This window comes from Macrotis lagotis, chromosome 4 (assembly GCF_037893015.1).
Source record: "Macrotis lagotis isolate mMagLag1 chromosome 4, bilby.v1.9.chrom.fasta, whole genome shotgun sequence".
In the NCBI taxonomy this organism is placed as follows: domain Eukaryota; kingdom Metazoa; phylum Chordata; class Mammalia; order Peramelemorphia; family Peramelidae; genus Macrotis; species Macrotis lagotis.
The window spans coordinates 189,164,541-189,180,520 of record NC_133661.1 but is presented as its reverse complement, the minus strand read 5'-3'; the positions used below and the strand labels follow the sequence as shown (position 1 = coordinate 189,180,520).

At 31.7% G+C, this 15,980-nt stretch overlaps 1 protein-coding gene across 2 annotated transcripts; it reads left to right on the top strand.

The window, feature by feature from the left end:
* Positions 1-6,069: 6,069 nt before the first annotated feature.
* LOC141520204 (olfactory receptor 4K13-like) lies at positions 6,070-14,394 on the top strand. Of its 2 annotated transcripts, XM_074232005.1 has the most exons (2): positions 6,070-6,081; positions 13,465-14,394. In XM_074232005.1, exons 1-2 carry the CDS (start codon positions 6,070-6,072, stop codon positions 14,392-14,394), a joined length of 942 nt encoding a protein of 313 aa, XP_074088106.1. The 2 variants fall into 2 exon arrangements, with proteins under 2 accessions (XP_074088106.1, XP_074088107.1); XM_074232006.1 differs by lacking the exon at positions 6,070-6,081 and having other exon boundaries at positions 13,459-14,394.
* Positions 14,395-15,980: the final 1,586 nt, after the last annotated feature.

Genomic DNA, 15,980 nt, shown 5'->3' with positions numbered 1-15,980 from the left:
GGGAAAAAGAGCAGGCAAATATTCTGATTCTCTGTAGAGTGAATTCTAGGCTAAAATGTAGAAAAAATGTCATATTGTTTTTAAATGGTCAAATATCCAAGTGTCATTTCCCCACCAACATCCATGAGAGTTATTTGATCACACATATTTTCTATGAAAAATGTTGTTTCAGAAGAATTTGAGAAAGGAGTGAATTGGAGCCTGCAAGGGTGGGAACCAGAGGTCTGCTGAAAGTCAGAGCATCAATCAATCAACATATATCAAGTATTTAGTATGTGGCATGCTCTATGCTAAATACTGATGATAATGAGAATGACAAAAGACAGTTCATGTTACCAAACAACCCCCATTCTAATGGAGAATCTCAGTAATTTGGGAAAACTTCAGTTGTTTTGGACAATATGTGAACTTAAGAAAGAAGTTGTATCCAGGACTAGATATTCCCAGTATCAAAATAAGACCCCTTAATCAGAGGAAAAGTGAGTCTTTGATCAAGTTTTGATTTAAGAAGTGACATATTTTTAGTGATATGTATTAGGAAGACTGAGACTCATTCCTTTCATATTTTTAAGCTTGTTCCATATAATCATGCAATATTAAACAATGAAAAGGTGGGTGAAAAATATGCTTGACATTCCCTCTAGATTTTTGACTTATATATTTCTTTAAATGTATCTTGAAATCTGAATTTCAACTTCATCATCTCTAAATACTACTTCATCATTCATTTATTGTAGTCATCACTATTCACTTCACAGATCAAAGTTCTGACATAGGAAAATTATTTTCCTTTATATTACAATGATTTTGCTAGTTAGTATTTATGTAATGCTTCATTGTTTTTAAAGCACATAAAATATGTTTAATCTTTTTCTCTTCACAACATCCCTATGAGTTAGGTGCAACTTTTTAAATTATTTCACAGATGAGAAAATTGAGCCAGAGAGAGGTTATGACTTGCCCAAGCTTCACCACTAGTATCTATCTAAGGGAAGATTTGAACTCAATTTGTGTTGACCACAAATCGAAGACATTACCCATGTGCTACCTACAAGTTACAAGTAAACTATGCTCCTGGTTCTGCTCATTTTATTCTGTATCAGTTATTTTATTTAAAGTTTATTAAAATCTTAATTTCCTCTGAATTCATCATATTTATTATTTCTTGTACCACTGTCATTTTCCCTTATGTTCATTTGTCAAGTTTTGTTCAATCATTTCCCCAGTGGAATTTTGTCTATGTTGTTTCCAATTTTTTTACAACAAAAAGTAATTATATATTTGGGTGCTTTCCCCTATGTCTTTGACTTCTTTTGAGTAATATGCTGGTAATTGTATTTAAGGGTCAAGGAGTACATATGATTTAATGGCATTTAAGGTAAAATTCAAAGATGTTTTCTATATGTTTTGACAAATTGGCAGTTCTACCAGCAGATATTAGTACATCTCTATTCCTAAACTTCCAAAAATGTCCATTTTCAAGTTTTATGGTTTTTTCCAGTTTTCCAATCTATCTTTCCAAGTTGACCTGCTACCACCCAACTATTTATGTGCTTCAGTTAAACTGACCTGCTTGCCTTTCCCTTCACATAACATCTCATTTTGTTTTATGCCTGGGTTCTTACAATGTTCTCCTCCCTCCACCATTATGCATTGACTTTCTTTGTAACCTTCATATATCTGTAGTCATAGTCTATACCCTTTTTGGAAATTAAATTTCTTGAAGGCAGAAATTTTATGCATTTGCATTTTTATCCATAGTGCATAGGAAGACAATTAATATTTTAATGCTCTTAATTTAATAGATATTTAATGTATTTCTTTTGACAAAATGACCAATCAAAGGCATTCCTGTATCATGTGGTGAAAGCCCTGGATCAAAAAGGAGTCAATTAAGGATGGGAACAGTCACTTATGAATTCCCTACTACATCCTAGGTAGTGTTAATCATGTTACAAATATTATCTAATTATTTTCTTCATGATCATGATGGGAAAAGTTTATTAATATCGCCATTTTACAGTTTAGAAGCCTGAAGTGAAATATCTTGCTCAGGGTTCTTTAGCAAGAGAATGTATAAGACCATATTCAAACTCAAATTTTCCTGACTCCAGCCCCTGAATTTTATCAACTGCAACACTTACCTACATCAACTTACTGAGATGCAACAGTAGAAGAAAGAGGATTAATGTAGAATAGCAAATATAGAATTTGTCACTCAGTGCTCCTCTAACTTATATAGTCTGCTTGATTCCATGATAGAAAAGAGTAGACTCTCACTCTGAGTGTTTGACCCTTTTACAGATTGAAAGACCGAAATATTGGAGATGCCAGTCAATAGGCAAGTATTTAAGTACCTACTTTGAGATAGGTGGGCTAGTTAATTTTCTCTAAAGATCCTAAAACATTTCCTTTTTTTTTTTAATTTTCCTACCTAGAGTTATTTCTCATTTCCATTTTCTCTCAGGTTAAATAAAAACTGTACTAAATACAGAGAAGTGCTATAGTGTTGTAATCCCTTGACCAGCAGGGGATACATTCAGATAAGGAGTGAAAGGGAAACACATATACACTCAGGTGGGGAATGTCAGCAGGACATCTGATAGAGTCCATTTATTGAAAACATCAAACAGTTCTTATAGAAGAAAACCACAAAATTAGCATACAGGATAAAAATAATGATGTAACTTTGTTATGGGCAGGAATTAGCCCAGCAGGTTGTGACCCAGGTCAAAAAGTTCAGAAACAGTTCTTATCAAATAGTGAGGCCACGAATAGTGCAGTTGTGTTATCAAATCAGAGTTCCTTGGAAGTTTCAACTCAAGGATCACCAGAACTTAGGTTATTTGGCAGTAACTGACCTCTTATCCCAAAATCCCTTGAGTAGTCTCTTACACTTTCCTCTTTTCTGTTTACACAGCAAACAAACTCACAATTGCCCAACCTGATGCTCAATCTGTGTAACATGATCGTGAATTTTATTGATAGTATATATAGTGGCTTTGGTTAAAAAGAATAATATACTTTGGAAAAACTTGGTAAGCAACAAAAGAGACGCACAAACAGCATTAATATAAGACATAGTTGCATAGTACTATGGGCCCAGTGCTCGAAGTGGGTTGGATGTATATAAGATATAGACAGGGCAAGTGATACAGATGAGGCTATAAGCAATACAATCATAATAACTCCAACTACAAAACAAGTAATACATCTCTTAAACCTTACAGATGGGTGGTTCTCCTTTCATTGAAGTAATTCACCAAAAACATGGTAAGTCGTGCATTTGTACCATACTTTGGTTTTTACCATCTTGAACATGAAAGTCATACTCTTCCTTAGAGCAAAGATAGTTTTTGAAATGAGAAACAAATTATCAATATCATAATTACAACAAAGCTGTAAACAGAAATAATACCAATTACAGATGGAGAAAACAACCAATCATACAATTTCTTTGCTCAGATCTATATATTCTTCCCTAATATAAACACATAGAAAACACATAAACAGAATCAGAGCACATTGACCCAGAGAGGCCCCCAAACTTTTGGGGAAACCCCATAAAGTTTTCACTGTAGGGAAAGCACATAGGACATTTTATATGTCACAATAGATTTTTACATAAAAGGGTATTAATATTACCCACTTATGGATTTTACCTAGTCTATCTTTTGAGAAAGCACACAGTCATTTAAAACTTTCTCAGTCTAATTGGAATATCCCCTGTCTCCCTTCTTAATTTAGGGTAAACCAAATAACTTCTTTCTAAAGGGATAAGTCTTAAGTCGTTTCTGGGGAGGAGGATCTTCTGTTTGTAAATAATCACTTGATCCATAAATTTCTGTAATAACTAACATTATCAGAATCTATATTGATAAACTTCTGAAGCTATAATGTGATTATATCATTATGGTAAAAGATTAACTATTTCGATTTCCCTTATTTCTTTTATTTATTTTTTTTTGGCATTACTAGTACCCAAATTATATACTTTAGAATTAGCCTGACTCTCTTGTCTTTATGGAATTTATTTCCCCAAAACTTTTAAAAATAGCATTTCTTTTTATGACATATATATATATATATATATATATGTGCATATTACCAAATATATATATATATATTTGGTAATATGCACTGTCTTGCCTGATTCTATTAACTCCAAATAAATTTTCTTTTTTACCACTTGTTTATTCAAATCTTTATGAAATAATTCTCTCTCTCTGTCTGTCTCTCTCTCTCTCTCTCTCTCTCTCTCTCTCTCTGTCTCTCTGTCTAGTAATTTCAAGGTCAAAAGATAAGAGCCAGATTGCAAAAACAGATAAGCTGTGGAGAGGGAGGGGGGGATATTCTGGCAGAATTACAGTGAAGAAGCATGGAAGAGAAAAATTCAACAGCATTTTATTATATTAATATCCATTTATATGTTCCAATCAAAGTACCTTCTAAGCTCAATTCCTCTTTCCTGGTACCATAAACAGTCTGTAAAGACTTATCAGTTTTGTTTTGTGATAATTTTTAAGTCATTCTTTTTAGCCAGTTTCTTTAAGACATTTGCGTCCTGGTTTGGCTTTTTTTATTCCTTGGAGATTTCTTTCCCCATTACACCCATTATGCCCACTTGGAAAACAGGAAAAAAGCTGCCGCTGCAGAACTGCTCTACTCAAAGCCTTCCCCACTACCTGATCCTAGGATTCCTCCACAGCTTTACCAGGGGTTTTTCCTTCTCCTGAAGGACTATCTCAACTGCTGGATGGCTTTAAGTCCCACTCCTGCCCCACATTAAGAGCACCAAATGTTGCAATACCCTGACCAGCAGTGAATCCATTCAGTTCAGGGGAGTAAAGGAAATACATATACATTCAGGTGGGGGATATCAGAAGGACATCTGACAGAGTCCATTTATTGAAAACATCAAACAGTTCTTATAGAAGAAAACCAGAAAATTAGCATACAGGATAAAAACAATGATTTAACTTTGTTATGGGCAAGAATTAACCGTGCAGGATGTGACCCAGATCAAAAAGTTTGGAAACAGGTCTTATTGAATAGTGAAGCCACGAACTGATGCAGTTGTGTTATCAAATCAAGGTTCCGTGGACGCTTTCAACTCAAGGGTCACCAGAGCTTAGGTTATTTGGCCATAACTGGCCTCTCTTCCCAAACTTGCTTGAGTAGCCTCTAACAATATAGCAAATAGAGTATAAGATCTACAATCTAAAAAATCTAAGATGAAATATGTACTTGCAACTTTACTATCTGTGAGTCTTATTTTTATGTTCTTTTTAAATTTATTTTCATCTATATGCACATATATATTTTTAAGTCACAAAATTTCCTTCCACCCTCCTGTCGCACTCCCCTCTCCTCAGCAGCATATAGTCAGGTAAGCAGTGTATGTATTTATTTTTGATAAGCATGCTTACAGATTAGTTATTTTTGTTATGAGGAATTAGGATTAAGGGAAAGAGATAAAATAGAGATAATTTTTATAAAGTGTTCATCAGATTCTAAAGGCTTGTTTTTAGTGTGTATGTGTGTGCATGTGTGTGTGTGTGTGTGTGTGTGTGTGTGTGTGTGTGTGTGTGTGTTTTGGTTTGTTCTGCTTTTCTTTCTCTGGATAGGGATAACATAACTTTGTCCATAGCTGATCTAATACAGTTATACAATCATCCTAACTCTTTGAACTGATGAGAGGAGCTGCTTTCATCAAGGCTGATGATCTCATAATGTTGTTGTTAATGTGTCCATTGTTCTCTTGCTCCCTTCCCTCAGCATCAGATCTCATATTATCTGTGAATTTAGCAATTTATTTAATAATTTAACTTGGCTTCAGTTTCCTCATCTGTAAACATAGGAATAATAAAAGTTATTTCACAGAATTACTGAGAGGATCAAAAATATTTGTAAAACAATTTCAAATTAAAATATTATATAAATTATAGTAATCATCATTACCATTACTATTACTATTATAAAATATCAGGAAATTCTGAGTGCTTACTTGGGAATGGAGTATATTTTTATATGTTTGAATAGAGTATCAGGAATGAGTCAACTTCTGATATGTTGGAAATAGTCCTAAGGATAAGGAAAAGCAAAAAATAAAAAGATTCTGAATTTTTTAAAGTAATTTTAGGAAGGGATTGAAACTAAAGACAGATTTATGTAAGGAATTCACCATTATTGACCCCCTATCCATTTAAATTCTGATTTTTGGTTCTGGCCCATGTTTTAGGAAAATATTTTTGGTGGCAATATGGGAAGATAAATTGGAGAGGAAAGAAATTTGAGGGCAGTAGAAAAATTTGGAAGCTTATAAAATAGTCTGGTTAATAAAGCAGTAGTAATTTCAAGGAAGAAATGAGGGAAACAGTTATAGAAAAAGAATGATTTGGGAAAGTAATATAGATAATAATCATAGATAAATTCAATATTTTGATCTTGGCTAACTACTGGTGATTATATTGATTGAACCAAGGAATTTTAAAGATTTCAGTGGAAGCTTCTATTCTATATAATAAAGCCCCATTCTAATCTGTTTTCAATAAATATAAATATTCTCTTTTATTCCTCAAATGTATTACATAGATGAATATTTTCTGAAGCATATAATAATAATAATAATAATAATAATAATAATGATAATAATAATATGTTTTTCCCTTTGGTGAAATTTACATCCACTTTAATAACCAGACAACAAATCTTTCTCTTGAAGCCTAGGGAAAACCAGTGTGGCATCCTAATAATTCCCATGAGAATTTGTTATTGATTCTTCTATGCTCATTATTATCTAAAAGTGTTTCTATTTTTTCCTGCCTATTTAGGAATTTATATTTGTTTTTCTTCTTGGAACCACAGAAAATCCATCAACTTCATTGTGTCTGTGTCTCATTGGAGAGTTTGTTCTTTGATGTCTTCATCCAGGGGTGGTAGGTTGAATGACTACATTATACAGGAAGTTTTGTATCATAGTCATGTAACAGATATCCATATAGATTTGTCCACTGAATAGCAAAGATCAACTTACCAATGAAGGATAATGAAGACAAACTCATCTACAAGTACTATCTATATAACTATTTTAGGGGTCTTTAGAATAAGGAGATACAAAATATAGTCATTTTTCTTCTGGATTAAATTTAATTTTATAAACATTTATTAGCTGCCTAACAGATTCTATTTAATAGCTAAAATTATGGTGGATACACAGATGAAAAATGAGATAGTCTCTACTTTGACAAAGTTTTCAATCAGAATAACATGGACACCCAGAACCCTTCTACTTCTAAAACTATGATTCTATTAGGCATTGTGGCAAATATGGAAATTGTTATTTTATGATTTTGTAGACTGGTGTATGACAAATGAAATAAATTATTTAAATGGAGCAATGGATATAAATAACCTAAATACAAGCCAACTGATATCCTTTTGAAATTATTATTTGATATGTGATTACAAATGTAATACGTACCATTTTGTTGTTGAGTATAATAACACTATAACAGAGGCATCATATCTGTCATTCTAATTGCACACAGTCACAGACTGTAAGAATTCAAGTGAATTCTTTATAGTCACAAAGATTTAGAACCCAGTTCTCTTCTAATTCTAGAGATAGCAGGTTTTTAGGCTGTTTTCCCATATACAAATATAAGTTTCAGATCAGTATAGAAAGTTAAATGTGATAAGAACAAACTAGAAAAACAAGAAAAAGCAAGTAGTATGTGGTAATTTTTACCTGGGTGGATCAGAGAAGGTTTAATGGAATAAGGGGCACTAGAGCTGATGAGTAGAAATGCTGAGTAAGAATTTTCTGTGCATGAAGGAAGCCTTTCAAATTTGTTAAGGCAGGGAAGAATAAGATGAAATGAGCAAACACACAGTTAGACTTCTATTTTTGCCAGATAGGTTGTAACACTGGGAGCATGAAAGTCCCTAAAAGGCAATGCTAAGTTGATTCCATTTTATTCTGTTGCCACTAGGAAATCACTGATGGGTTTGAGATGGAGACTAATATTTTACTTAAGAGGATGATTTTGTCATCTGTGTTAAAGAATAAATTAGAACAGGGGTATTTAACTCAAGATGACGGAACTTGTTTTTTTAAATATATTTGATTAATGTATTTTATTAGAATGGGTTTTCGTTGTCAACCTATTAATTTTATTCAGTGCATTTGCAAGTAAACTGAGGAGATCATAGGTTTCACCAGACTGCTAAAATGATACATAACAGAAAAAATAATTCTAAATAGGAGATTAGATAGACTGGAAATAAGAAAATCATTTAGGGAGTTATTAAAATAGTTCAATTCAATTTCCTTCAATTCAGTCAATAAACATCAAGATGAAAAATGATGAGAGCTATTATCTTTATAAATGGGAACTAGGAGACAGATTCAATTAATATTATAGAAATATACGTGTAGGAACTTTTGTTACTAGCATTGGTAAGAAGATAAATAGAGAGAGGGGACTAAAATAACTCTAATTTTCCATATTGGGTCATAAAGATAAACTTATAGAAGTTCAAATTTGGGAAGAAAATAACAAGGAGGGAAAACATTTCATGTCTCCTCATCTCATAATTTATATTCTTGCAATTTGTACTTTGGTATGAATAATCATCCATATCTGATTTGTTCTTCATTTCAGCTCCTAATGATTATTGGTATAATTTTCTTAGTCAGCCAGTAACTGAGACTGAAAAATTAAGAATTATTTGTTTATTCATCCCTCTCCCCTTGCCCCACTCATCTAATCAATGATCAAATACTTTCAGTTTTTCCTCTCAAACTTCCCTTGAATCAATTACCAAACATAGTTTGTATAAGATTCTAAAGTTATCTTCCTAAAATTAGAAATTTATTTGTTAAACATCAAAAGTTCTTCATAATAAATATGCTTTAAGGTTCACAAAGGATTGTACAGATATTATCTTATTTGATCCTGACCACAGTTCCACCACAGTCCCATTTCATATATGAATCACCAGAGACTGAGTTAAATTAAGGTGATTTGCCTAAGGTAATAGAGCTAGGAAGTATCTGCAAAACTCAGTTCTTTTTGATTCCAAGTACAATATATTTATTTATTTATTTATTCATTCATTCATGCATGCCTTCATTTAATCATTCATTATTGAACCATCTATCTATCCTTCCATTAATTTATTTATTTTTCATGTAAGGGCATTCTATTTCCTTCTAGATTTATGAATGCAATCGTGTTTTCACTTTAATCATATGCCCTTATCATTTTACTATCTTTTCCCCCATTTATACCCCTTTCTCTCATCAAAAAGAAAAATGACAGAGAGAAGAAAACCGTTTGGAACAACAAAGTAATGTGTAATGAAATGATCTAATCCTTTCTGTATTACTTCTTTACTTTTCATCTCCTCCTTATGAATTGTTCTCTGCAATTGAAGTTTTTTTGCTAGCATATTCCTTCCTCAACCCTACCCTGCTTCTTAAACCTGGCATTATCTTTTTTCAAGCTTGCCTTTTCCCTTCTATTTCTTTGTGGAAATTAGGGTATCTATCTATCTATCTATCTATCTATCTATCTATCTATCTATCTATCTATATATATGTATATATAAAATTCCCTGTTTCTGTGGCTGCATTGTGTATATGTATGGGGGAGGGAGGAACAGAGACAATAAGACAGAGAGAAAGATAAAAGGAGACAGAGAGAGAGAGAGAGAGAGAGAGAGAGAGAGAGAGAGAGAGAGAGAGAGAGAGAGACAGAGTTAAATCTTCTTGTGCCCAGCTCAGATAAAAGTGAAGTGCTATAGTCTTCTGTTTAATTTTCAAAAAAATTTAACTTTTTTTCTATTTTCCCTTGTGTATTCTTTTTTTCCTTCCTTTTTCTTTTTTTAAAACCAACAAATCATGAAACAATGAACTATATTATCTTTCTTCACTTGCTCAGACCATCTAACATAGGAAGAACATTGTCTCTTCTCCTCTATTAAAACAGAAGTACTAGATTATGATTCAGACATTTAGTATTTCTTAACCAGGCTACACAACTGACTCTAGAGACTGGACAACTTGGCTTCAGTCCTACTTTGTATGCATATGAATTATGTTATTCTGGAAAATTCTAGAAATATACATTCCCCAAAGCATGCTGTTTTGCAGTGGTAAAGGAATTTATTTATCAAGAGATAATAAAAATCCTACCATAGGAGAAAATTATCTATATATTTATATCTACAATTAAATTTATATACATGTTTCTTTATTATATGTATATATTTAAAATAAATTACATAATTTATTACATATAACATATCAAAATATAATTAATAATATATATTATTAGATATTTTGCTCTATTACTTTATAATAAAATATATGTTAATTACATATTTTATGTATATAATTATATAACTTATATAATATATGTTTATGTTTATAATTGTATATGCATATATTTATATAATATGCATATATGTATATGTGTATTTATGAATATGCAGGTGTATATATTTATAATTGTGTATATTCTCATTTCTCTCTCTCTCCCTCTAACTCTGTAATTCTCATCTGAATCTATTGGTCTCTGTCTCTATCTCTCTTATCTCTATTAAAAATTTATTTTTTGCTTGTAGGTCTATGTTATTTTTTCAGGATATTATGCTTATGTAGAAAATGCTTTTGTTTCCTTTTTGGCAAACCGTTAAAATGTTTATTTTTCATTATCATAATTATGGCATAATTTAATGTGATTCTTTCATTCCTTTTTAATTCATTCCTCTCTGTATTTTTCCTTCTACAGTAATATTTTTTTCTTCTCAAATCTGGTTGCATAACTTAATCTTATTTTCAATTTGGAATTTTTATTTTGAGTTAACTGACACATTTTTTTTGTTTTGTTTTGTTTTTTGTTTTTTTTTCCCCAAGGCATTGTGGTTAAGTGACTTGCCCAAGGACACACACATCTAGGTAAATGCTATTTACTATTTTAAGGAAAACTCCATTTATTCCTAAATTTTCTTTTAATTTTAAATGGATGTTGTATTTAATCAAAGGCTTTTCCAGCATCTATTGAGATAATCATATGATTTCTGTTGGTTTTTGTTTTTGATATGTTCAATTATGTTGATTGTTTTCCTAATATTGAACCATCCCTGCCTATCTGATGTAAGTGCCACCTGATCATGATTCATTATCTTAGCAATGACATGTTTGTATCAATATTCATGAGGGAGATTGGTCTATAAATTTCTTTTTCTTTTTTGGTTCTTCCTGATTTAGGTATCAGCATCATGTTGGTATCATAAAAAAGTGTTTTGAAGAACTCCTTCTTCTATTTTTTTTAAATAGTTTATGTAGTATAGGAATCTATTGTTCCTTAATGTTAGGGGGAATTCACTTGTAATTCCATCTGGCCTTGGGCAATTTTTTCCTTAGGGAGTTTATTGATGGTTTCTTCAATTTTGATTTCTTAAATGGGGCTATTTAAGCATTTTATTTCCTCTTCTGTTAATCTGGTCAGTTTGTATTTATGTAAATATGTATTTCATTCAGGTTATCAGATATACTAGCATATAGTTTGGCAAGATATTTCCAAATTATTATTTTTAATTCCTCCTCATTGATGGTTAGTTCATTCATCTTTTTCATTTTTGACACTGGTAATTTGGTTATCTTCTCTGTTTTTAAAAAAATTATATTAACCAGAGGTTTGTCCATTTTATTGGCTTTTTCATAAAACCAACTCTTAGATTTATTTATGAGATAAATGGTTTTCTTTCAATTTTATTGATCACTCCCTTGATTTTCAGAATTTCTAATTTGATATTTAGGTAGAGATCTTTAATTTGCTCTTTTTTTTAATTTATTTTGCAAGTCAAATGGGGCTAAGTAGCTTACTCAAGGCCACACAGCTAGGTAATTATTAAGTGTTTGAGGTTGGATTTGAACCCAGGTACTCCTGACTCCAGGATTGGTGCTCTATCCACTGTACCACCTAGCTGCCCCTTAATTTGCTCTTTTTAAAGCTGTTTTAGTTGCACACCCAATTCATTTATTTCCTCTTTCTCTATTTGAACTTCTTTTCTATGCTATGCATTTTTCTTCTGATGTTTTCCTCAATAATTCTAATTTGATTATATTTTTTGATTAATTTCTTCTATGCAGGCTTGTAGTCCCTATGGAAAATTCATCTTTCCTAGGGTACAATTTTACTTCATTTTGAATTATTCTCTTCTACACCTACTTATTGAACTTCTGACTCATGATATATTTTTTTTATTGTGTTTGAGATTTTTTCCTATTTGCTCATGCCTTCAGTCTCATTGTCTGTATTGATTTTTTTTTTGGCCAGGGTCAAGTTCTATCCTCTCCCAACTATTTCAAGTGTAAGGGATAGTTAACATAATAAAATATGGACTAATAGACATAAAAATTTTGTTACTCCACATTATTTTAAGTATAATACTTTCAATACTTTTTCAATTTATTAATTTCAATAAAAATATTCTTCCTGAGTAATAAGATTAAATGAGTCACTACAGAGGAAGGATGAATTAAATTAGTATGCTATGTGCTAGCAATCTTGCTAGGTACTTTGCATATTAGGAAAAAACAAGGATTGATGATTACCATATATCATATTTACATATATAATGCATAATATCAATTATATACATGCATGTACATAGATTCATATAATTCAATAGAATAAATATAAATTAAAAATACTGTCTATATAATTTTACTTAGAGTCTAAATTAATAATATGAGAAGGATAGATAGTAGCTAAGGATCTAAATGTTAAATATAGGTTTATAGAAAAATATTCCCTGGACATTTAAAAGCATGAGAATATTTTCTTAACAATTATCAGCATCCATTTATTAGAATCAAAGATCAATCTGATATTGTAGTTCATATGAGTGTCATTGGTCAAGAAATCTCTGTCTATGGGGACTATTTTGATCATTTTACAGAAAACTATTGTGTTCTACATCTTTAGGTGAAAAGCAATTGATAGCTTATAGGTAATCATTAGGAAGAGAGGATTGTAGATCAAAAATGGAAATAAACTTATAAGCCATTTGGTGCTTTTTTTTGCTTCAAGTCTGATGGCAAGAAAATTGAGATTCAGTTAGCAAATTGTGATTATTTCATTCTAACAAAATGTTCAAGCCTGTGAAGACACAATATATCATTTCTCCAAAGTGTATGTAAGCTACTCTGATTGTTTTTTGATTTTTATCCCTAACTGCCCCTCCCCAAAGCCATACCTAAGCAATACCTAAGTCCTTGAAGATATATTTCAAAGAATTCTTAATCAATATTTTCTGTATTAAATAAAAATCTACTTTCCATACTTTTTAATAATAATAAAACACTCCCTTCACACTCTTTCTTTTCTAGATTCTTCCTTTCAGACAACTTCTGGATCCTTGAAATAAATCAAGTAGGTGAAGATGAAGAATAACTCTATGATAAATGAATTTATTTTGTTAGGTCTTACCAATTCTTGGGAACTTGAGATCTTCTTTTTTATGATCTTCTTCCTGGCCTATACATCAATCATGGTTGGAAACAGTCTCATTATACTGATTGTGGCCTTTGACTCCCACTTGCATTCTACTCCTATGTATTTCCTCCTTGGCAATCTCTCTTTCCTTGATATGACCCTTTCCACTGTTACTGTACCCAAGATGATTGCAGACTTCTTCAGGGAGAGGAAAACTATCTCATTATGGGGTTGTATGGCACAGATGTTTTTAGTTCACCTCTTGGGAGGCAGTGAAATGAGTCTACTTGTAATGATGGCTATAGATCGATATGTTGCAATCTGTAAACCTCTCCATTATACGACTATTATGAACCGACAAATTCTTTTAGGAAGTGTGTTTCTCTCATGGGTTGTTGGCTTTGTGCACACCATGAGCCAAATGGCCTTTGTGGTGACTCTACCCTTCTGTGGTCCTAATGTGATTGATGATGTTTTTTGTGACCTTCCCCTGGTGATGAGTCTTGCCTGTACTGATACCTATATACTGGACCTCCTTGTTATTGCTGACAGTGGACTTCTCTCATTGATTTGCTTCATCCTTTTGCTTGTCTCCTATACTGTCATCTTGCTCACTGTCTATCATCGCTCCTCTGGTGGACTTTCTAAGGCTCTGTCCACACTGTCCGCTCACATCACAGTTGTTACCCTCTTCTTTGGACCACTTATCTTAATCTATGCCTGGCCAGTTAGCAGTTATGCATTGGATAAATTCCTCTCAGTGTTTTTCTCTGTTATTACTCCTCTCCTGAATCCAATTATCTATAGTTTAAGGAATCAGGAGATGAAAGCTGCCATAATTAGACTGAGAAGTCGGCACATCAGTTCTAGGCCAATACTGTAGTTCAAGTGTGTCCAGTCTTTGTCTCACAGACCACATGAAGCCCTCAAAGCTCATAGTTTCTTCCCTTATTTATATTATAGTCATTGGTAAAATATATTACATTGTAGTCAAAAATAAATGGTAAATTCTATATGTGACCCATGACAAGTTTGTGTTGGGTGATGCAGGTAAGAGGAGCTAAACGGCTGGACTCCCATGTTCTAGATAATGTTCATAATGATAAAAAAATTCACTATGCAAACAGGAAAAATTCCTTCTCTGAATGAATATTTGCTATTTGTAATACATTATAAAATATGTTTATTTTTCAAAAATAAATTATATTAACAAATTCTTCTATATTAATATTTTAGATATGTGTTTTGGTTTTATATATATATATATATAGCTACATATGATTGATTGCATTTGTGTGTGTACTTTTAAAATAATTTATTACCTGGAATTAAATTTAATTTTAGAATTTTAAATTGCAGCCAAATACAAAGAAAAAGATTTGTATATAAAAACTGTCTTGATCTCTAACTTCTCTTGTAGCTTAGCCTCTACTTGTATTTTCTTTTGATATAATCATAAATACAGTTTACTTGAAATATGATTATCAACAGAGAAAAAATAATGATGTGTGGAATTTTTTAGAAGCCTTTATTTAAGGAATGGAGACTTTCTGCCAAATTCTCCTATCACATCAAAAAAAAAGAAGAGTAAGAAATGGTGAACAATGTTTATTTTATATCAATCAGTATGACTTTGTAAGACTATAGGTATCTAACTCATATTTCACAATCCAGGCCTGAGATGCATAGGGGTTAGTTATATAGACATATTTCTTTTTTTTTTATATTTTATTTTCTTAGGTTTTTGCAAGGCAAATGGGGTTAAGTGGCTTGCCCAAGGCCACACAGCTAGGTAATTATTAAGTGTCTGAGACCAGATTTGAACCCAGGTACTCCTGACTCCACTGCGCCACCTAGCCGCCCCTATATAGACATATTTCAAAGGAACAATGACAAGACATATTTACAAGAATCCACTGATATGAAGCCTATATATATATATATATATATATATATATGTATATATATGTATATATACGTGTGTGTGTGTGTATATACATACATATATATATATATATATATATATATATATATATATATATATATATTGTTCTGAGTAAAATAGAAATGCTAGGTAATTAATAACAGAATTTGGAACAATATTCATTGCATGTTTTATCTATTCATATTATAGCAGTCAGATGAATAGGGAGAGTTGAGATAAATTGATTATTTAGCCTATGTAGTCCACACTGCAAATTGGATATAAGAACAAAAAAAATGCCATTATAGTTCACACTCATGGTACTGTGTCAGTGGTATCAAATGATATATAAGGCAAGGTAATAATAGTGAAGTTTGGTTGACTGGTTGTTGTTCTTTTTGTCAAAGAGGACCAAAATGGCATCACTATGTTAGTGACAAATTATGTTTCTAACCTTGGCTACGGTCAGCCAATATGATCTCAGAATGCTCTACCACAGTTATGGTACAAATAGTTCATTCGAACAACTTGTGGGTTACTTTAAA